The sequence below is a fragment of the Strongylocentrotus purpuratus genome, unplaced genomic scaffold, assembly GCF_000002235.5.
Source record: "Strongylocentrotus purpuratus isolate Spur 01 unplaced genomic scaffold, Spur_5.0 spur5_scaffold_6, whole genome shotgun sequence".
Classification (NCBI taxonomy): domain Eukaryota; kingdom Metazoa; phylum Echinodermata; class Echinoidea; order Camarodonta; family Strongylocentrotidae; genus Strongylocentrotus; species Strongylocentrotus purpuratus.
The window spans coordinates 3,363,809-3,387,517 of record NW_022145612.1 but is presented as its reverse complement, the minus strand read 5'-3'; the positions used below and the strand labels follow the sequence as shown (position 1 = coordinate 3,387,517).

General features: G+C 37.4%; 1 protein-coding gene across 1 annotated transcript; it reads left to right on the top strand.

Annotated features, from left to right (window-relative positions):
* Positions 1-5,468: 5,468 nt before the first annotated feature.
* LOC754820 (non-homologous end-joining factor 1) lies at positions 5,469-14,196 on the top strand. The gene is made up of 8 exons (XM_001187188.4): positions 5,469-5,580; positions 7,613-7,868; positions 8,470-8,682; positions 9,177-9,315; positions 10,156-10,217; positions 11,391-11,505; positions 12,027-12,211; positions 12,907-14,196. Exons 2-8 carry the CDS (start codon positions 7,665-7,667, stop codon positions 13,000-13,002), a joined length of 1,014 nt encoding a protein of 337 aa, XP_001187188.2. The 5' UTR covers positions 5,469-5,580; positions 7,613-7,664; the 3' UTR covers positions 13,003-14,196.
* Positions 14,197-23,709: the final 9,513 nt, after the last annotated feature.

Below are 23,709 nucleotides of genomic sequence, written 5' to 3'. Positions count from 1 at the left end.
GTCTTAATATTAATTTGCAAGCGAGCTAACCAACCTTTTAAGATTCTTATAAAGAGGCTAAAAACAAAACCTGGTGACTTTTAAGCACAATCTAATAATGAAAGAATCAAAAGACAATTCATTAGTGACATAATGATACTACTAAAACTGCAAGCTTTAGCGAGCTTTAGGGGAAATAAAAGAAAAGGGGGTTATCAGTAGCTTTGAATGTTAGGTGCATGTTATGGTTAAAGAGGCACTTATCAGAAAGGACTAAGGACTTGTGAAGTTGTGAGAAAAGAAAATGTGCACGTGTAAGTAAGTAAAAAGGGCAATTGTCAAAAGGGAAAACGGGGCACTTTCCAGACCTCAAAACGGACACTCACCAAAGAAGAAAAAAAAAGGCAATTAAAAAGGGAAAAGGGGCACTTATCAAAATACAAACGTGTAGCTCTCAGATATGAAAAGGGGGCCATCATCAAAGGTGAATAGGATCCTAATTAGGGTGGTAAGGTGTGTTTCTCGAACCTAAAACAAGTGCATTAGTGAAAAAGGGCACTCATGAGAAAGGAAAAAGTGGCATTTATCATGAGAAGGGAAAGGGGCTCTTGTGAAAAATGGGGGGGGGGGGGGGCTTTTACCACATGGAAAATCGGCATTTGTCAAAATGAAATGAAAAGGTGAAAGGGTACTATATACAAAGGTAAAGCAAGAAATACTTGTAAAAGCAAAATGGGGCACTATTCCTATGTAAAAAGGTGCATTCATACCTGAAAAGTGCCACTTCCCCTCCCAAGAGTGCCGCCTCTGATAGCACATGTAATTTACATGTACTGTTAGAGAATATTGGGAGATTGCGGTGTTATAATTAAATTGGTCAGATTCTCGACTATATATCAGAGGCGGATGCCGGATTTTACAAGGGGGCGAAGTCTACGTGTGCGCCCCTCTCCCCTTCGATCAGCCACTGATTTATACATTTATGCACGCATCATGCATAGCTTGCATTGGGGGGGGGGGGGGGTTTGGGTGGGGTTTCCATCCCATCTTATACAATGACGACCCGTAACCCAGGGTAGCGATTGTCTCTCTCTCTCTCTCTCTCTTCTCTTTACCCCCGTTTCTTTCTTTTCTCCTTTTTGTTCCGTTTCTCTCATTTTCACTTTTCCCTATCGTTGGGCCACAAAAGGGGTTGGGCGCCCCCCCCCATCTGTATCCGCAACACGGTACTAGCTACTACATCAATTTATTTGGGATTACAGCTCAAACCCCGGGGAGGGTGGTTGCTCAGATTTTGTTTGGTCGGGGTGTGCCGCTGAAGCCTCGAAACCCCTACTCATTTTAAGGAACATTTTCTCGAAATAAGGCCCACTTTTCACAAATTTTGTAAATTTTGAAATTTTGAAAAAACAGACCCATTTTTAATGGTATTTTTGTCAAAAAATGGGACCCGACGTGTTTAGGGATTTTTTGTGAAAAAGTCACCCATTAGAGCGGCACACCCCACTCAGTCTTGATATGTGAGTACCCCCCCCCCCCTCCCCCCTCCCCCCTCCCTAACAGTGATGAATCTGAAAAGCTTGTTTCTAAGTAAAGATAATAACTCGTCGTAATCTTTATCAGGCATGCAGCCATTTTGCTTTGTAAAGATGAAAATCGCATTGATATTTCGATGTACAGCATGCATGTTGTTTGTATAATCGAGGTATCATAGTGGATGGAAATGTGGAGCTACAGTATAGGCCTTTATTTTATTTGTCAAGAAAACACAGTGGAGACCCAGGCGCGGATCCAGGATTTTCCAATAGGGGGGGGGGGGGGGCCGGAAATTTGAAAATTGCGCAGACCGTTTTTCAACTCAACATACCAATACTGACAAGGTTACATTAGAAGCACCATACCGGTAATTTTTTTGACATTTACATCGGGGGGGGGGGGGGCTGAAGCCTCTTGCCCGAAAAAGTAATTTTCTGGTTTCACGATTCGGCTAGTGAGCGAAGCGAGCGAGCAAAAATTTGAGGATAATAATTATATATTTTGTGAAAGTGTAATTTATCACAAAAATATACGAGAAAAGATATAACAAATTCATATTCGGGCAGCTCGCTGTCCCCCCCCCCCCCCCCATTACGCGCGAAGCACAACAGCTTTAATGTTTCATGAAATTATTAGAGAAAAAAGAGGATTCGTTGTACCATTCTCGACTCCTAATCCTTGTCTGAATTTAGTTTCCCTCCCCCCACCCCCCTCCCGCGCGAAGCGCGGAAGTTTTGACCTTTCATTAATTGATATTAGAGAAAGAAGACGATTTGTTGTACCATTCTCGACTCTTATTCCTTGTCTGAATTCAGTTTTCCCCCTCCCGCGCGAAGCGCTGAGGCATTGACCTTTCATAGTTTAATGAAATTATTAGAGAAAGAAGATAATTCGTTGTTCCATTCTCGACCCTCAATCCTTCTCTGAATTCAGATTCCCCCCTCCAGCGCAAAGCGCAGAAGCCTAACGTTTCATTAAATTATTAGAGAAAGAAGACGATTCGTTGTACCGTTCTTGATTCTTAATCATTGTCTGAATTCAGTTTCTATACCCCCTCCCGCGCGAAGCGCGGAAGCTTTGACGTTTCATTTAATCATTAAAGAAAGAATACCGTTCTCGACTCTTAATCCTTGTCTGAATTGAGTTCCCCCCTCTCCCGCGAAGCGCGGAAGCTTTGTTGTTTCATTAAATTATGAGAGAAAGAAGATGATTCGTTGTCCCATTCTCGATTCTTAATCCTTGTTTGAATTCAGTTTCCCCCCTCCGCGCGAAGCGCGAAAGCTTTGTTGTTTCATTAAATTATGAGAGAAAGAAGATGATACGTTGTCCCATTCTCGATTCTTAATCCTTGTTTGAATTCATTTCCCCCTTCCGCGCGAGGTGCGGAAGCTTTGACCTTTCATAGTTTAATGAAATTATTAGAGAAAGAAGATAATTCGTTGTTCCATTCCCGACTCTTAATCCTTGTCTGAATTCAGTTTTCCTCCTCCCGCGCGTAGCGCGTAAGCTTCTGACGTTTCATTAAATTATTTGAGAAAGAAGACGATTCGTTGTCCCATTCTCGATTCTTAATCCTTGTTTGAATTCATTTTCCCCCTTCCGCGCGAGGTGCGGAAGCTTTGACCTTTCATAGTTTAATGAAATTATTAGAGAAAGAAGATAATTCGTTGTTCCATTCCCGACTCTTAATCCTTCTCTGAATTCAGTTTCCCCCTCCAGTGCAAAGCGCAGAATTTAACGTTTCATTAAATTATTAGAGAAAGAAGATGATTTGTTGTACCGTTTTAGACTTGTCAAAAATGTTTCTTTGTCTGCTCCTTTTTTCGTCCTATGTCCTCTTACTGCCCCTACCACTCCTAGCTACGCATGCTTTAAAGGGAAAATGAAACAATCATGATGGTGATAGCATACAATTAGGTCAGTAGAAATGAAAGGGGGAAAAAAAATCTATTTATATATTTCCCAAGCCTTCTGGAATGACCCCAAATCTCCCGATTACAGTTTTTCCCTTATTCGTCGTTACTGTCACTTAGCGCCATTTCCTTGTCTTTCCCCCTTTCTCACCCGACTTTTCTCTTCCCCTTCCCACCCCCCCCCCACCCACTCAGTGTTATCTAGGGTACGCGCATGTATGTTCTCTCTCTTAGTTTGAAAGTACCCCTTTATCTTCGGTGTGTAAAGTCAGTGCCGGCCGGATATGTGTGTATTACGGGCCGGACTTTATTGCGTGAAAAGTAACCCTTTATCGGAAATTTTGGGAACACAAAATCGGTCCCTCCGACCCCGGAGTGGGAGTGAGGTGGGGGGGGGGGGGGGGGGTATATTCTCCTTTTTTTTCTTTCTCTCTCTCTCTCTCTTCTTTCTTTTCTCTTCTCTTTTCTTTTCTTTTCTCCTTTCTTTTCTCTTCTCCTTTTTTTTCTTCTCTTCTCCTTTCTTTTTTTTTCTTTTTTTTTTGCGCCCCCAATAGGGGGGGCCGCGGCCGTTTCGGCCCCCCCCCCCCTGGATCCGCCACTGGAGACCAACTCCATTTTAGCATGTGCGTGGAACATATTGATTGTTTGTTTGTCTTTTTGAGTTTTTTCAAGAAATTCACGCCTGCCTTTTTTATCGCAACTTGTTACTGCATCGATCCCTCTCTGGTTTCATCATTAAGTGGCAGATCCAGGAATTTTTTACCGGGGGGGGGGGGGGGCACAAAATGACATGGGGTGAAATCAGTAGCGTACGCAAAAAAATCGCAACGACTCAGCCAGCCGCTGAATAAGCGGGGGGGGGGGAGGGGGGGGGGGGGACGGAGGACACATTTATTTTTTTGGCAGGGGAGGACAAGTCATGCCCCCTGTGCCCCCCCCCCCATGGATCCGTCCCTGTTATTATACTATCCTGTCGTACATGTTTTATAAACCATTGTTATAAATTGCTGTTATGGAATAATCAGCAGTATTAATAGGCCTATTACAAAACAAATGCTTTAAGGGCTCTAATTGTCTTTTATTTTAGGCAAAACATTTAGTCTTAAACATTATATTATATATGATGTTTAGGCCTTACTATATACTAACCTAGTACTATATACGAGGGAGGTGTTGATTTGAGTGCCTAGTTAAAGCAAATAATATGTATGTGTGTGTGTGTGTGACTGTCGACTTTTTGTTTGGGGGGGGGGGGTAAGGATTTTTTTACACAATCCCACCCTATTAATTGGTAAAAGATTAGGTCAACATTCGTCACCGATAGATTCGGATAGATTTAATAAAATTTGAGAACAAGGCCATAGAATGATCGTGCATGCAGGGTTGGGGGATCTTGTTTCAGGCTTTTATTTTTGTCCTTCAAATTAAATGAATTTCGCTCTTTCTCTCGCCATTCATGAGACCCCCTCCACCACCCCACCACCCCACCTCACCCACCCCACTCCACCCCTCCCCCTCCCCCTCCTCCAGTATACAGGGGCGGATCTAGCTTTTTGCTAAGGGGGGGGGGTTTGACCAAAACAATGACGATGCAGAGCATCGTCCACGAGCCGCAAAGCGGCGAGCCGATTTTTTTTTGGGTGTTTATTTGAACCCCGTAAGTGATGTTTTCCTGGCATCTATTAACACAATGGAGACCATAAAAAGCAGTGCATGATAACGTCTTTTTAAATCAAGTAACAGTTTAATACACAGTTATATCCAGAGTTATCATGTGTTTGGTTAAGTTACCAGATGAGTTGAATATCTTCTCACAATATTTGCATTTGAAAGGGTTTCTCTCCAGCGTGCGTTCTTTTTTCTTTTTCTTTTTTTAGGGGGGGGGGGGGGCGCCCAAGGGGGGGGGGGGGGTTTTTAAACCCCCTAACCCCCCCCCCCCCCCCCCCCGTAGATCCGCGCCTGAGTACCCCCAGAAATCGCCTGCAAAAATAGATATGCGGAACCGTACGTCCGTATCATGATCACAGACCTATAGTAATCCGTAGTTGCATTCTGGGCGGCGCGCGCGGCCGAGAATTAGACTCTGAAACGAGTTCTCCGACGTCCGACAGGAGCTGCTGAATATTTGGAGCAAAGTTTTGAATCTTCAGAGGTAAGGAACTCTTACTACCGTAATATCTGACCAGCATTTAAATAAAAAGTACCGAAGTATAATTTGACGAAATGAGATTTTAAAGTTAAGCCGAGATGGGAGGATATAAGTTATGAAAGGCACGGGCTATTTTGGGTGATCAACGGTAGATTCTCATCCGTCGACCCCGGAGTTCTGGCTGAAATGAACTGCACCGTTCATCTGTTTTATTTACCCATGGCCATACCTGGGCCTATTGACGAAATTCAAAGAAATAAAATAATAATGATAGTGTGACTGAAGTGGGTGGGCGTGGCCCCTCAAATCTGATGTTGATAAGTATAGATAAATGTAGATTTAGCTTGTTTTGGAATTTTCTAAACTGATGTTCAGTGATGTAGCCCTAACATAGGAGCATCACTAGACTATCCTGGCTGTGTACTAAAAGCTATGCTTTTGATTCTCAACATTTCAAACACCACTATACAAAACTTAGATCTAACTGATTTCACTAAAAATCGGTACTTTAGTGACAATTGATGACACCTAAATAGCAGTAAAATATATTTTTTCCAACTTACAGATGTTAAAAAGAATAATTAAAAAATTCAAATTGTAGATCTAAGTCTACTGTCAAACTTTGCTAACAGCCGCATCGGCATGCAGTCTAGCAATATTGTGTGGTGTGTGTATTTGTGTATGGGTCTAAAAATACCTGCCTCACAGCAAGCATGCAGTGCTAGAGGTCAATACACATTAGCATTGACTCTCTATGCTTTGCTGGAGTGATGTAGCCTAGGTCTAGTAGGTCTAGATCTAGTACTAGACAGAAATAACCATCTGATTTGGGTCATTTCTTTAATAAAACTGACATTTGTTGACATTCCCCAATACAGATGGTAACCCAGAGATCTCGTACCGTGGGGGTAGCTAGAGCCAACAATGTATACATCTTTTCGTTCAAAACATTTTCTCCCCGATTTTCTTTATTTAGATCTAATTTTCTGATTTCTAAATCAGATGTAAATTAGGTCGGTATGTCATTTGTCCTAATTGCAGTTATCAAAATTTGATAACTTAATATTAAATGTATAATTTACGGACTTACTTATATGAATTATCCAATCTGTATCTCAGAACTGTGAAACAGTACGTTCATGCACTCGAACATAGGGCTATATGACCGGGCGGCCAAAAATATTTCCGGGTCAACCTACCAAAACATGGCCTAATGGCCAATCAGAGCACTCGTTTCGTGGGAGTTTGTTGGTCAAGCCGGGCTGACTCGTACGTAGCTACGGTAGCTATTGGACGTTCGAAAAGAAAAAATGAATATTCATCAACTAAAACCAAGACGGATAATGTTGACGACGAGACTTTCTCGGATTAATCATTAATTTAGGATCTAAATGAGCAAGCTATCGTAAGTCAAATAAGCTATATATATGTTATTTTTAATTTTTATTATAATTGCAGCAGTTATGAGGATGTAAAGAGTGAAAATCTCGTTGCATATCTCATTCATCGCGGTCCGGTCGAACCGAACTATTTGTTCCGTACAGTCCCATACAGTCCCGATAGGCCATACTTCAGTCTCTATAATCGGAGGTCTAGTGGAGCCAGACATAGTCTCAGTGGAACAACCGACGACTAGAGAGACTGCAGTTTTCGGTCTAATCTAGTACATGTCATAGATAAGTTGGAATGAGAAAAGTCGAGAAAACCAGTTTGTATGACAGAATAAAGCATGTCCGGTGGCAGTGGGGAAGTACACACATGCTAGTTGCACTAGTAATGAAATAAATTGAGGCAAGAAATGTAAAGTTTGTATGAAATTTTAGTCCACTTAAAGATGTCAACACACTGGTCACTGATCATACCTGGCCACTTACTGACAAATTTGATTGGATTGATGATCCGTAGCCTACATGTACATCTCGTGGGTCTGATCTTGGTGTAAGTGTAACATCATTGTGTCCAATTTGTAAGTCTGTCCTAACACTTTTGTATTTGGTGCATTTGTATGATGGTGGAAAACCTTTTTTCTTTTCAGTCATAGAGAGGCTCTGGACTCTAGCATAATCGCAAATAGGAGAATTTGATACATGATGTCGGAGAACATTTTAGAATGGCGTCGCAGATGGACCCCTGATCTAATGGCAGCTCCATGGCTACCATTCACCATTGAGGGCAGCAGTCTTCTCGTTAAGAGCTTGTTCACCCAGACATCATTCACGGTCCTGGTGTATGACTATACAACTATGTGGATCGAATTGGGTGATAAAAAGGCTGTCCTCGAAACTGCAAAGGTAAAATCTTATAATAAGATGTGTTAGTTTGTGTCATTTGGGTTTTTTGTTTTTAGTGATGCCAAGCTGATCTGTAAGCACTTGCAAAGTAATGGCTGAAGCAAGAAATAGCTAAACATGGGATCAATTGATCCCTTTAGATCCCATGCACTAAAATTTTAGAATAATCATTCTAGTCCATGGCCATGTGCCTCATTTCCGTGTTTACATGGACTAACAAGTCTGTCGACACATACTGAAGAAGGCAGCAATCATACAATTAGCCACCCCTTGAATGAAAAAGCTCTAGGTGTTGTAACCACTCTGCTACCTTTAAACTGACAGTATTGTGTACATAAAGGCAAGGTTCTTGCCAGGACATAACACTGCTAGTTATCGTACCAAGTATGGGGTACTTGAGAAATGTATGAAAAGTTTTGTATTCCAGTTAAAGATTTGATGTTTTTTTGAAATATCTGAGGAGTGCTGCAATGCCGGTTCACTGAAATCGCCGGTCAGTTGTTAAAGTTTATTATTGAGAACTCTCCATGTACACACAAACAAATATATATATGCCCAGTTTATTGTACCGTATTTCTCTCTGTAATTTGATGTTTAATAGGTATGTAATCCTAGTGTGGAGGCTCCTCTGGGTGAACTCTTGCAGCATCTCAATGATCTCCTTCAAGGAGTTCAGCAATCAGCAAAGTATTCCTTGAAGTACAAGGAAGATGATGGAATGAGGGAACATTTGAAGATCCATCTGACGTCTAAGTTACCCCAAGGAGTGCCTTTTAAATGGACGCTTTCTCTCTCAAAGGCTACTGATGAAATGGTATGAATAAATGTTTAGATTTATCAACAGATAGGTTTAACATATCGTGACTTACTGCCACAAAACCCCAGACAGAATAATAGTTTGCAATATTGTAAAAAATGTTGTAATGATTGGGAAATCTTTATTTTATATATGTTTGAGTCTTTGACCCTCTGACAAACTTTCAGATTAGATTCTTCTTTTTGTTACTAACTTTTAAATCGTGTCCTGATAATTGCTTGTAGTTGAGGGAGCATGTATGTCCATTGTGGCAAACCACCAGCTCACTAGAGTTTGTGTTTCACTACACTTTTTAATTGTTTCTAATTTATGCCCAATTTTCTTCCAAAAAGCTTTTCTAAACAAATTCTGAACATGTAGACACATTGCATGTATATCTAGGCAATGAAAGGGAGTGAGATATGATGTGATGACTTTCATAATTTTACATTTTAATAGATACAGCATGATCATGGTGTTAAATTAATTCCATGTTTGTTTTATTTGTCCAGGCTGCTTCACATCTCACCAATCCACTTCTCATATTGGTTTCAGAGCTGATGAGAAGAGAGAAAGAGTTGTACAGACTCATGAAGAAAAAGGATGATGAGATTGAAGACTACCAGATGGCAGGAGCAAAGGTCTCAAGAAGTAAGTACAGATTATAAAAGTCTATATAACAAGTACCTGGGCATGACTGTGATTGCAGAAAATTGTGTCTCTGGTCGATCATAATGTATTGTTTTTTAGGCAATCAGTAATTGTATTAAGATATGTTGTATCTGTAAATCTGTTCTTATTTTGATGAATCTTGGACTGAATTGGTGGTGTCCCTCCCCTTTTAAATAGTCATACCATTATTATTATTGCCCTGATTCCCAAGGATCAAGGACCTTTGTCATTTTCAAACATCACCCTTTTCTGGTAATACTTGACTCACCTCTGTATTGTATTCCGTCTCTTGTTATATTGCCAGGCATTGTAAATATTATGTTAAGCATTCAAAGTAGACATCCAATTATGGTTTAATTGTATGTGAATCTTACATATCAAGCTTTAAAAATATAAGGATTCAAGCAAAATAGTTATTTATTGTGTTCAAAGAGGGGTAACACTAGGGCACAACAATAGCCACATTCGTCTCCAAAATATTATTCATGGATGGAAAAGTCATTTTATGAGGTGTCTCTCCTTGTTGGTATTCTTCCTGTCCATAACATTTTAGATATTAATTTAAAATAAGTCTTAAAGAATGGATCAGAAAAATATGTCAAGAATATTGACAATGCTGATTCTCCTCATAATCTAATCCAAGAAGGCTGAAAGGAATGTAACTGGAGTGTTTGCAAGGTTAGATACATGCATGTCATTACTTAGTGGAAGTTAAAATTCATAGGGTTATTAATTGGTAACAGGTCCTTATGACATCACCAAATATGTCGAGAGAACTGATAACAATTTCATTTTGTTTTCTTTATTGGCATTGTTTAGAGAGCAAGCTAACACCAGTATTTGATGGGACATCGTTTAACCAGGATATGATCAATTCAAAGGTGAGTGATTAAGTTCTTTCTATATGTGTAGAGGGACAATGCTAAAGATCATTACATTATAATGAACTTCATCTGTTAACAACCATAATTATCATATGAAATGATGTACTGATCCATCCATGGTGTGTACATGGATTAGAAGGTGGCATTTATGCATTATCACAACCAGGGAAGGGAATAAAATAGAGGATTATAAGTCTGGTGGTATCATAAATCACTGAGTGATCTTTGATATGTCTGATTGTCATCTACTATAGCTAGCTAGCTATCAAAGACTTCCCTTTCCTTTAACATATTCCCTTCACAATTAATGTTAATAGTGCTGCCAACAGGGTTACCATAAACAGTAACATGTCCATTTCATTCACCTGTTGTGAGTCAGTGTGTCACTTGCATATTATCTGAGTTCTATGTATGACAACCAGGTTCTAAAACAAGCATTTAGCAAATGTCAAAATGAATCTAAAGGATTATATTTTCCTTAGCACAATTGGCCATTTCGGTAATGTATTTAAATTTAATACGCTTTTTTTAAGTGCCACTACCAATTTTGCATTCACCTATTACAAAAAATTGTAATTACTAGTCAGAATGCATAATGCAGACATAACGTGTTGTTTGTTCTAAGGTAGGACAAGTCATGTTATTTTTCCATCTACATGTAGCAACAACTAATGTATACGATTTGCATTCTGACCATTGAGATACAGTAATATATAACAAGGGAATGTAAAAGCTCATTGCTATTTGCTAGGTTTGTGTATAGATTTAAAAACCTTTAAAAAATAGTTTATTGCTTACCTCAGTTCTACATGTAGATATGATTACTTATTGCCTTAACCCTTTTTGCTTCATGGACGGCAAATTATGCCAAAAGAATTGACTGTTGAGCAGTGTGTTTGGACTTAGAAGGTCTAAATACTTCTTTCAGAAACAGAAAGTTACCTCTATCATGAAGTTTATATCCATGGAGGATATTTTTAGCCCAATCTATAAGTGAAATGAAGCCTTTTAATACAAAGATTCTTGTTTTAATGGTTCATTTGTGACAATTTTCTCAACATGGTGGCCCAGAAGGGATTGATGCTCAAACTTTCATTGCAAACTATTGCAAACACAATTGTAAACTGTGCTATAATAATATATACAATATCTATATTGCTGCTGATGCAGGCATTTAGGACCGAGAATGAAAGCAGTGGTGAGAGAGCATTCAGTGGTCAAGGGCAAGGACTCTACAAAGAAGTGATGGTCACTAGAGCATGGTTGAAACGACCTTCAGACACAGGTAGGTCACATTAATCACAGAAGAATGTTGACAATGGATTTCATCCTACTTTCTGTTCATGCAATAGAATAGGTAGTAGTAGTAGTAGTAGTAGTAGTAGTAGTAGTAGTAGTTGTTGTAGTGGAGAGATGAAATACTTTGTAGTATGCTATACAATCAGCATGGATTAGAAATTAAAATAAATTATAATCAAGGAAACCTCACCCCAAGGTGGTAACGTGGCGGTGCGATGGTGATGGCGTTGACACTGATAGTGGTCTTGGTGGAGATTGAAGAGTGAGTGGTGGTTGAGGTCGTGTCTGAGGTTTTTTTGCTGATGATGCTGGTGATAGTGAAGGAGGAGGAGTAAGAAGTGATGGTCATAGTGGTTTTAATGATGATAATTATAGTAGTACTGTAATTTTTTACCAGTATTTTACCATCAAAATCAAAGAGAATGTCACATTTGTGCAATATTTGTTATGCAATTGTTTGTGTGTAGAAAGAAAGAAACAAAACCCAATGTGTTCTGTGTCTTGCAGACGAAGTTAGTGACAACGATGACATGCCTCATGATGCTGACCCTTCCATAGGAGATGCTGGTCCAACGCGGACAACCCGTCTACCAGGTTCTTTGGTTGGTGATGTATTCTCAGATACCTTGTCACCTGTTAAGTCATCTCCTTCAAAGTCTCCTATGAAGCAATCTCCTGGACCATCTGCACAGGTAATTATTCTTGGATTCTCTGTCTTTAAAGGCTGGGTCAAATGATGGTATGGGGTCAATGTACTGTTTGTGCCCACAAAAGGCCAACCTATTCAAAGTAAGATGAGGAATATAGTAAGATGTTTACAGGGAATTATATGGAAGTAAATCCAAACGTAAAATCGCTTATTTCTTAGCATTTTGTTGATTTATTTGTAGGGATTTACTTAAACCTTCCATGTACACTGATCAGGGGTTCTGCGTTTCATGAAAAAACCTAGAAAGTCGTGGAAAATGAATCATTCTGGAAATTCATTGAAAGTCACGGAAAAGGAGAAAAAATCTCTCAAAGTCATGGAAATTGTGAGGGAGGCAGAGGCCATCACAAATGTAACATAATATATGACTGCTTGGATGCCGCAACCCATACCAAAATGGTTGCTATTTGGTCATGAAAAAAGGCAAGAATGGGTCATGGAAAATCTTGGAATTCGGTTCTGCCATTTCTTTAGGAACCCTGACTGATGAAAGCTATCATTAGTTATTAAAACAATAATGAATGGTAACAGTCATTCTGGGTCAAATTTTAGAAATTATGTAATATTGTATAATTGTAAGATAAATGATTTATATGTACTAGAATTAAAGTATATTTGACAAACTCATATATGTTCATTTTGTTTCTGTCACTGTAACTTTGGTGTTCATCTTTTTAGGACAATGAACTGAATAGGAGAGAGGCATTGGAGAAGAGACTGGCAGAGGAAAAAGCGAAATTACAGACAAAGAAAAAGAAGAAGAAGCTTTTTTAATCATGATAACTTTTCAAGAAATATTAGCTTCCCATGCTTGTATGTAGATATTTAGCGGGACATAACCCAATATTGGAAGGTTTGCCTGAAACAATCGCTCAAGTACTGTTTCATGGTCATTGTATGAGTTAGCGACTCCACCTTCTATAATCATCACTATTTTGAAGAAACGTGTCTTTCAATCATCTATTTTGAAGAAACATGTCCTTCAATCATTTCTGATACTGTCTCTAGCAGTCCAAATCTCTGGATGTATACACGTGCATGTATTTCATGGTTTCATTGTACATGTATGCATATTGAAGATTATCTAGCAGAATTCTGAGAAATATTATATAAATCATAGGAAAATTGCAGGAAATAACTATCACAGATTACAATTACACCTGAAATAGTTCTTTGATCTGAAAAACTCTTGAACACTTAACAGGAAGACATTGCATCTCAGCCAAGCATTCAAAATCCCTGAGTATGATTCTAAAATTGAAGTTTGGCAAAAAAATTGAACTCAAATACTACAACATAAATTATTTATATATATCAGGTATATTTACAGAAAAGAAGTGATACCGACTCTAAGAGCATCTTTGACAAAAATACTTGTTCAATATTTGTTGTCCTGTCAAGTACTATTAACATTTGACTTGTGTTTAATATGGAAATGTTTTTGCTCACAGAGTATAATAATATTGTCTGCCATGGGTTGTTTATCCAAATGAACATGTATGACATGTGATTTGAGTTTCGGCAGCACTTCATAGAAGACATATTTCAAATCTTTAAAACATTGTTAGAATAGAATGTGCCTGCAGAGGAGTAAATGGATATAGATCATATCAGATAAAAAATACTTTACACCAGGAAACAAGTCGTACCATTATGTGTTCAGCTTTTGATAGAAATGCTTGCCAGTAGGGATAGAAATAATACATGAAATAGAATAAACATGTGCATATATTTTTTGTAATCGATTTATAATGCGGCTAAAAATGTTGTCCTTTTCATATAAAAATGTATTTGAACTGTCTTCACTTTTCAGAAAGAGAAAAATAATTCCTTGAATGGTAGAATTTTCAATCATGAAAAAGATTTCAGTTGATCAAAACATGTTATGTGAGCCGTTTCAAGTTGAATGTTTTTTACAAAAAAAATTGTGAAATGGTGATCAATGAATTAAAATGTACATTTTCCAAACTTATTGTTTGTCAAATGTTTTTTATCAGGGGTTTTCATTTTTCTTTTATAGTAAATTACATAATTTTTTTTAAGAGGTACAGATTTTGAAGATGTTTTATTTAGTTTATATGCATCACATTACAAAAGGCTGATGCTATATTTATGTTAAAGTGAAGGGGAAAAGGTATTGAGAGGGAGAGGGAGAATACAGAGTGAGTCAAAAAAAAGTTTACACCTAGAAAATTGCTAATTATTTTAAAAATCATCTATGAACAGTAAATTATTAATCATCTTATGAAAGAGTGTTTTATCCCAAATCATTTGGTATCATTTTTGTGTGGTATGTGTTCATGATTGGATGAACACGAGGCATTGTTTGCGAGAGTGCAAACATCGACTTGCGCCAAAGTTGCTTATGTGATGTTTAAATAAAACAATTAGGATTTGGGTATTTAATCGGTTTTTGCAGGTCCAAATAACATCCCTTACAAAATTAATCATGCCACACATATCAAATATCAAATAGCAACGAACATGTGTGCGCGTGTGTGTGTGGGTTTAAGTGTGAGACTTTGCTTCTACAAAAAGCATATGCAATGCATTTCATTTGATACATTCAATTCATTCTCTCACTCCGCTAATCCCAACATAATACATGCTGTAGGCATCACTTTGGCGCAAGTCGATTTTTGCACTCTCGCAAACAATGCCTCCTGTTCATCCAAGCCTGAACACATACCACACAAAAATGATACCAAATGATTCGGGATAAAACACTCTTTCATAAGATGTATAATAATTTACTGTTCATAGATGATTTTTAAAATAATTAGCAATTTTCTGAGTGTAAACTTTTTTTGACTCACACGGTATTTATTATTACATATATATACCGGTATATCCACCCCTATGGAGAGAGAGAGAGAGAGAGAGAGAGAGAGAGAGAGAAAGGGAGGGAGAGAGAGAGAAGTAACTTAATTTGTAAGAGTCTTGGTCTTATTTTAATGACTTGCTTGCTTTCTCTTGTTACACACTTGATACCTGATGAAGTAATCTCTTTAGCTCGCTCAGGAAGCTATACTGGGATGGTATGTGAGGGGGTAGCTGCAACAATGGCGGATCCAGGGGGGCCCGGGGGGCCCAGGCCCATCCCCCCCCCCCTTGAGAAAAAAAAATCATGTAAAATCACGTGATTTTTACCTTGCGCTCAAGGGGGGGGGGTGCAAATTTTAAAATTTTCGAGGACCAAAAAAAAAAATGTGCTCACTACCCCCCTCCCAAATTTCGTAAAAACGAACTGCTCCTTTTAGAAATATCTTTTTGCTCGTTTTCGAAGCTATCAGATGTCCCTTCTCTAGAAAAAATAAAAAGCGTGCCCATTTTACACCAATACGTTTGCCCATTAAACTACCATGAAATATTCTATTTAATTGCTAAAAATAATATTAACCTGTCATTCATTTAAAAAAGACTTGGACATAATTTCCATTTGTGCTATGACAATATCTTGCTATCACCCCAGATCTCCCCAGAAACAATAGATTTTTCACATTTCTCTATTAAGTGCCTCTAATGTAAAGCAACTGAGAGCAATTTTCCTCAAATTTACTACATAACTCACGAGCTCGCATTTACAGCTTTAACTCATAAACATATTAAAGGTCTCGTTCTTAGATTATGAGATTTTTCTGACTTAAAGGCTCCAGCAGGGTTGGCTATTTCATCTATTAATGAGAAATAATCGGTCGCAGCATGACATCTCAAATCTTAAAAATGTCGCCCGTTCGCTTCTCTCACTCGCAAACGAATAAACTATCACACATAACAGTAACGAATAGTGCTAAAGCAGTATTTTGGACCACGTAACGAGAAAACTCTCGAAGTTCATTTCTGATAATGTATTAATTACATTGTAGGGGATAAGTCTAAAATTCATAACTTTTACGCTTGAAATTTCTCCTTTGAAGGTGCCCCCCTCTTTCCCAGAAACTTTGTGTGCCCGTTATTTGTCGGTACCCTCCACCCCCCCCCCCACACCACCAATTTGAAAGACGATCCGCTGGACAGAGAAATGATAAGTTCAAGTTCAGTATTTATTTATTTAATTCCGTAGTAAAAAAAACAGTAACATCAAAATATTATATTTACATAATTATTATTAACATAGTACAATATTGACAGTAAAAACAAACAAATAGGAATAAGGTTGCTGTATAAAAATGAAAAATAATTTAATGAAACGTCAAAGTTTCCGCGCTTCGCGCGGAACGGGGGAAATTGAGTTCAAATTAAGGATTAAGAGTCGAGAACGGAACAAAGAATCGTCTTCTTTCTCTAATAATTTAATAAAACGTCAAAGCTTTCACGCTTCGAAAGAGGGGGACTGAATACAGATAAGGGTCGGGAAAGGTACAACAAATCGTCTTCTTTGTCTAATAATACGTCAAAGCTTCAGCGCTTCGCGCAAGAGGAGGGGGGAGGAGGGGGACTGAATTTAGACAAGGATTAAGAATCGAGAACGGTACATCGAATCGTCTTCTTTCTCTAATAAATTAATGAAACGTCAAAACCTCCGCGCTTCCCGCGTGAGGGAAACTGAAAACATATAAGGATTAAGGTCGAGAAAGGTACAACGAATCGTCTTCTTTCAAAGCTTCCGCGCTTCGCTACGCTACGCGCGCTCTTTAAGTGATTCGCACGCTTCGCGTGCTTACTACCGCCCCCCCCCCCTAAAATGAAATTCCGGCTACGCGCTTGGTTTAGTATGTGCTAAGTATGTAGATGATGAAGCTATTCTTACAAATCTCTTTTGCAATATAAAAAGTGCTTCCAATTTGGAAGCATATGCCCATACGACATTACAGTATGATAAGTAGGGCAGGACATTAGTATTATACAATGTGATTAGAATGCATTTTGGTAGGGTATGGCATAATTTGCTGATGACGGTTTTTAATTGGTAAATAACTACCAAAAAGACTATCCAATCCAATCCAATCCAGGTATTTATAAAGCTCCAATATCTAGTTGCCTAATCAAAGGCGCTGATGAGACTGAAAAACTACAAAAAAAATGTCTGTTCATGATTCTAACTGTAATTAACTGCTTTACATTTTCTATCACATTTTTGTTGAGTTCTAATTCATTGATTTATTTGTTTTGTAAAGCGCTTTGATCAGTTGTAAATTGGATATAGCGCTATAAAAGAAACAATTTATTATTATTATTATTATTATTATCAAAGACAACAAAAAACAATGACTAATTGTAAGCACTCTTTATCTTGTAAAACGACTTCTTTTTCTCTCTTTGTTCTTATACTACTAGGCATCTAGCAATATTCATCATTACAATGAAATTTGCATTATTTCACTTTTATAGAGCTATTTGTGTATTTTCACCTTTTACATGTTATTTTCTTTGGACAACATATTTTTCATTATCTAGAAATTACACATTTTTCTTTCGTTTTTTCTTGTTGTTGCATTGGTCAACATAAACATGAGTCAAGATATCAAGTATTAGAAAAACGTAAGTTTCGAAGCGTCTTGGCCTAATAACATTTTGTGTCTTGGTTTTAATCTTTATTGTATAAAATAGTTTCAATAATATAAGCTCAATGTAGGAAAAGGGAATGCAGGAATCGCGCCACGCATTTTTTCTAATCTCTTTTCACAGTCCACAGCTCTAAGACCAACATCATGAATGGCGCCATCTTACACGAAGCGTTGATCAGACATGATTGTGCTTTATCCTGAAATCTGCTTGGTATAGTAACTACTCATCAAAAAGGAAGAAAACCACACTCGACAAAAGTTGCAAATGAGTTGCATAGCGTTTCAGATGAGGAGCGTGCATGGCATAATTATATTAGTACTAGGTTCCAACAGTTGTAGCTCGACTTGTAAATCGCATGCAATCAAATCAAATGAAAAAACTATATCAATTATTAGGATCTCGCGAAAGAAGAATAGAGATACAACCTAAATGTGACATATTTATAAATATATTTGTTTCCTTTTATTTCTTTGATTACTATGGGAACTAAACATAAATAAACCATACGTGGAAGGATTGTAAAGGAGATGTATTTCGGTAACGGATTTGCATTAGAGAAAATATTGCCAAATTTCAGCCTCCCCAGGTTTTTTCAACAATTCTTCTGCATCCCTAAATTGAAGGCAAAAACTTTTATAAATATTTGATTATTTGTTAAAGGGTTTGGATTTTTTCCCATGTGGAATTCCTACGTAAAAAGTGAAAGAATTTAGCGAACATTTCGAATTTTTCTTTTTATTGTAGTCTTTATTTTTTATTTTTTTTTGTGTGTGGGAGGGAGTGGGAAATATTCAGTAGATGCTAAACAATACAAAGCATGTCCCAACCTTTTATCAGAGCTTGAATGCTAACATACACGTGGGAAGCTGAGAATACGAACGGAGTATGTTGAATAAAAACCATGACCACATGTGATTGTGAGTGTACGACATTAATCTACAACGCACAAAAGTACAAATATTTATTTTGTGCTCTTTTCATGAAACAAAAGGAGTGTTCCTGTAAGTTTTTTGTTCTGCTTGCCCTATCGCGGACATACCCAATCATGGCACAATGTACTTAACGTAATATTGGTGTGGTATAATTAAATGTATTTTCTCTAGCTCTTTTATATGGATGATATTACAACTACATCCAGACTACTAATTTTCTAGAACAACTGCCACTGGGACCGATATCGCGCGTAAAGTGTCCCTGTGAGAAAATAATCCCAAACGATTGAACTTGTAAAGGTATTAGGCTTGCGGAGAGACGACTGGGGTTTAGAGTGGTTTGTTAGATGATAGTTGTTCTAGGGGTCCATCCGGGTGAGTAGTCCAGGAGATAGCTGTCCTAGAATTCTGGACGTTGACAGCCGAGGTAATATCAAATTGAATATCTGATTATCGTTGACTCCCTAATTACTTTTGTCAATGAAAATCATGCAGATATGCGTTAATCCTTGGACAAAAAAACGTATCTATAGTACGATCTAGCATTTTTCTAGTGACCCGTAAAAGTTGTGGATTGTTACTAACAAAAAAGAAGATAGAATTTGTCAACATGGCATAGTGAATCCCAGTTCACTTCCAAATATAATTATTCTGGGTGTTTTTATATGTTACACCTTTTGGGAAATTTTGATTTCTGAATACTATTCATAACATGTTGATATAAGTTGATCTTTATCTATTGTGGGCAAGGAGAAAATATTGTCTTACACTTAGTGCTCCTTTTTTGTGTCTTTGAAATTGTATTGATTCAAAGTTACATCTTAAATAGACATTTTTATCCCGTATCTCCAGTATTTTTGTGTACACTAAATAAATCTTGAACAATACCTCTTAAAATAATTGTTTGAATTGTATTCCTTTGGTTTATAAATTGCTAAGAATTTAAATGTACATATATGTCATTAATTGTGTGTATTTGTATTTATTTTATGTTCGTTTTTCATATGTTCTTAGTTTGATACAGGGTCACGTGGATGGGGAGTAATTTGTCATTAGGTGGGCCACTTTGGGTGACATGGTAACGACTTACTTAATCAAAGATTAGTTCTAGTTTGATGGGAAAATGAATAGGTCTATACGATATCTTTGATGGCACAACAGTTTTAGTATTGTCATAATTTTTCAAACAACACGTTGCTTTCTCGATTCTTTTAGTAATACTTACATCATCAATACATATTTTTATATTAGGATTACGAACGAGGATTTCCGTTGGCAGATCTGTTAACATTACACCCTTTTATCTCCACGCCCGCCATCCATCACCCCTCCCCCTCCCTTCCCAACTGAAAGCCGCAATCCCGCCTTTTTTTTACTCCTTTACTCCCACATTTGTATACTGATGGTGAGTAAAGTGTGCCAGCAAATACTCGAACAAAGAACCCCACCCATTAAACGAGAAGCCGCAATCTAACAAAATATCCGCATTGTTGACTTGTTTTGATTTCTTGATATAATGCTACTTTGCCTTTCCTTTAAAATAGAAGAGGGTTGTTCACATACTCGTGATATGATATCTGTAGGAAATCAACTTTTCATGTTCGACTCACTGATGTAATGCGCTCGTTGCATATTCGAAGCACGTTGATTTAAGAACATGGTGTGTGGCATATCAAATCTGCAGCAAGTTTAATATCATCTGCTCTCAGTCCTCGGTGTTTTTCCCCAGCTAAATTTGAACACTGGTATTATCCATAACCTCTTTGACCACGTCGGACAACACAGTGGTTTTACAATGCCCTTTATTTCGGATGTTTGGGGAAGAGTTTGACCAACTTACCTGATTAGACGAAGTTTAAATCAATTAGTGGACTACTTTAGACATGTTTTGTTAAAGTTGTCAAGTGTTGTTCCGGTTTAGTTCAAACAGAGTTTCTTCAAATATTGATATTAGTTCAGAAAAGTCATTTGATTTATATCGATGGGTTATATTCTACCCACGCGTAATCACGTATGTATATAGAATTTAGAATTTATAACTGTTACGTCATTTTTTATCGTGTGGGACTTGTTGTCGATCGAATCCTGTATCACATCTTCCAATGAGATTCTATGGTTTTGTGAGATCCCAGGATTCGTACACGTCACGTGTGACTTCTTGAGGTTCATTTTCGCTTTAGAAACTTTTCTTTCTTTTGTCTCAAACACATAGCAGATTCTATCCATACATATATGTTTACCCACCGTGATAGAGAGTGTATTTCAGTCACTTTGGGACACTGCCCACGAGAACCTTGTCTGTGACAGCAGTAACCTTAATAGTCCCTTTACTAGCTCATGGAATAATTATGTTAAGATATGTTTCAAAGAGCAGAATAGTGACTGCAAAACAATAAGGCACACACAAGATTATTTCTTTTTGATTTCATGAGTTATTTTTATTGCAATGTATAAGAAGATTCAAAGCATTTTACAGTATTTAAGCAATGTTTTCCTTTGACTGCTTGCACACAAAAACCAATATTTAATTTTGAATACAGAATCTCATAATTATATTCAAATTCCTTGGTCTATCATATCTGATATGGTCGGAAGGATATGCCGAGATCAAAGGTCTGTTGGTTATTGATCTAAGTCCCTACTGGCACTCCTCACATCACCATAAATATAGTGATCCACATTGTGGAAGAAGTTTGAATATATCATAAAACAGAGGCATGTCTCTGTTGAAACGGTGTGAACAGGTGTTTACAGAGTGTGTTCATTCAACACTATGAAAGTATTCTAGATTCTCAGCATTGCCACACTGTGTTGTTTACACTTTGCGATTCTCTCTGTGACTAGCGTGTTGTACACGGTACAAACAATCAACACATTAGTATACATTTATTATTTAAATCCTCACTGTGGTAACAATATAAGGTGTAAATTCTTCCTTTCTTTGTGACCACAGTGTGAACACATTTCTTAATATATAACGTTGAAATTAGTGTCGAGTGTACCAAGTATTCACTATGACCACACCGTGTTACAGTGTGAACACAGTTTGACCATATTTTCAACACTGTGAAAGTGAAAGAAAATGTGATTTATACATGTACATTATTTGATTTTCAATGTGACTATAGTGGATTACAGTGTGAACTCCATGTCTGCACACGCATTATGATTCTTAGGTTTGTTTTCGGGTTCACATTGTGCATATTATCAATATTATGGCGTGCACCAATCCATTTTTACTGTGGTCTCACCGTGATTCAGTATGATAATCTCACTATGACCAAATTGTGTTAAAGTTTACTGTCAACCATATGAAAGTGTTCCAAAGCCTTAGTTTGACCACACTTTGATGTGTGTACTTTATGATTCTTACTGTGACTACATTGTTTAGAAATGTAAACACAGTGTACCCATATTTTCAACACTATGACAATGTCCCAAATCTTTATTGCGGCCGACTATGGCTCTGGTGATCCTCACTGTGACCACAGTGTGTTATGGTGTGAATACAGTGTATTCATATCGTCAACTCAATATGAGTGTACCGAATCCCTATTCTGGTCTCCCTGTGATTCATGGATTTGTGATTATCACTGTGACAGCATTGCGTTACGGTGTGAACGCAGTGTTTTCATATTGTCAACATTATGTTATGCTTACGTTCAAATTCATCCTATTTTTTAAAAAGTAGCTTGTCTGCCAGCAAATCAAACATACAAAATTAATACGACATTATGTTATGTTAATCATGAATTGATTGCTGACACTTTTTTCTCCATTTCTTAGGATTGATCTTTGAGAACAAATCTTTTAGTTTGTGCGTTGTTGTACTTTTGTTGTAGGGGAGGAGGGGGAGGGGGCATGCATATTTCATATATTGAAAGTCAGGTATATTTCTCCTACATTACTATTTTCACTTTTCTATATGATAGGTGAATGGTTTTTACCCAAAATATTTGTTAGCGAGAAGAGATGCAGAGAAGGGTCTCACCCTTAATTATTTTGAAACTAAATTAAAACATCACTGAATTAGACGTTTTCCTGTCGAAAAAAAATATTGCGTAAATAAAACTTGTAAATTTTACCTAATACAATTATGTATCAAAGATATTAGAACATAATGAGAGTGGTGTGTGATCTATGGACTTTGGATGAAGGAGTAAACAAATCTCATTTATGAATAGTGTTTGTTAGCGATTTAAGTGAATCTATAACCAAATGAAGGACAGACTACTCCAACACCATGGGTGACTAATCAACTGTACAGTTATTTCTATGACTTAAGGTATTACAATCGTCCTTCTTATCAGTATTGTTAACACCCTTTCATTGTCTTCCATGACCATTCATTCATTGAATATATACTGTGTAATATCTATAAATTGTAACTGGTAGTAGGGCAATACAGCCATTTACATAATGATAAACTTTGAGGGTTATCCTATACATCTGTGCATGGGTCGTCCTGCCTTTCCTAACCAAAATAAATACTACGAATAGAATGAAACAGTTAGATTCGCTTGGAAGGTTGATAACCCAATCATTCAGATCAATATCTACTTTAATATGATTTGAGTTGACCTGGTCATAGCTAATGAGTAACAAATGACCCAAGTGAAATTCACGGGTGCCTAATTGGTATACGGTTAGAAAAGGATTTAATTCACTGACCATAATACTATCAGCCAAAAAAGGAAACTATTGTGAATATAATTTTCGTTCATTGTGAGTGAAATGGAAGTATCATGAAATATCGTATTTTTCTATTACTCCATATATTAATTAGAATTTACTAAATGGCATTGCCTTTGATTAGGTTGATATGATTTAAAGAATGAAAAGAAGTCCTGCAACGTTCGGTTGTCAAGAACAATTTGCCATTTAAGAAACGCTACTGTATACGTTGGTGCATTCGGTCATTTAGTGTGACAAACAGAGGTAGAAGTGTACAAAAACATAATAATTTAAAAACAAGGTTACTGTCTCGCGTTTGGTAACTCATGAAAAATTGAAATATCTTGTTTTCTTAAATGAATTATTC

Bases quoted from the DNA above. Each gene is read 5' to 3' on its own strand.
- LOC754820 (XM_001187188.4), top strand. From the start codon at position 7,665: ATGATGTCGGAGAACATTTTAGAATGGCGTCGCAGATGGACCCCTGAT. The intron at 9,316-10,155 runs GTAAGTACAGAT...GGCATTGTTTAG, and splicing joins AGGAGCAAAGGTCTCAAGAA to AGAGCAAGCTAACACCAGTA. The intron at 10,218-11,390 runs GTGAGTGATTAA...CTGCTGATGCAG, and splicing joins AGGATATGATCAATTCAAAG to GCATTTAGGACCGAGAATGA.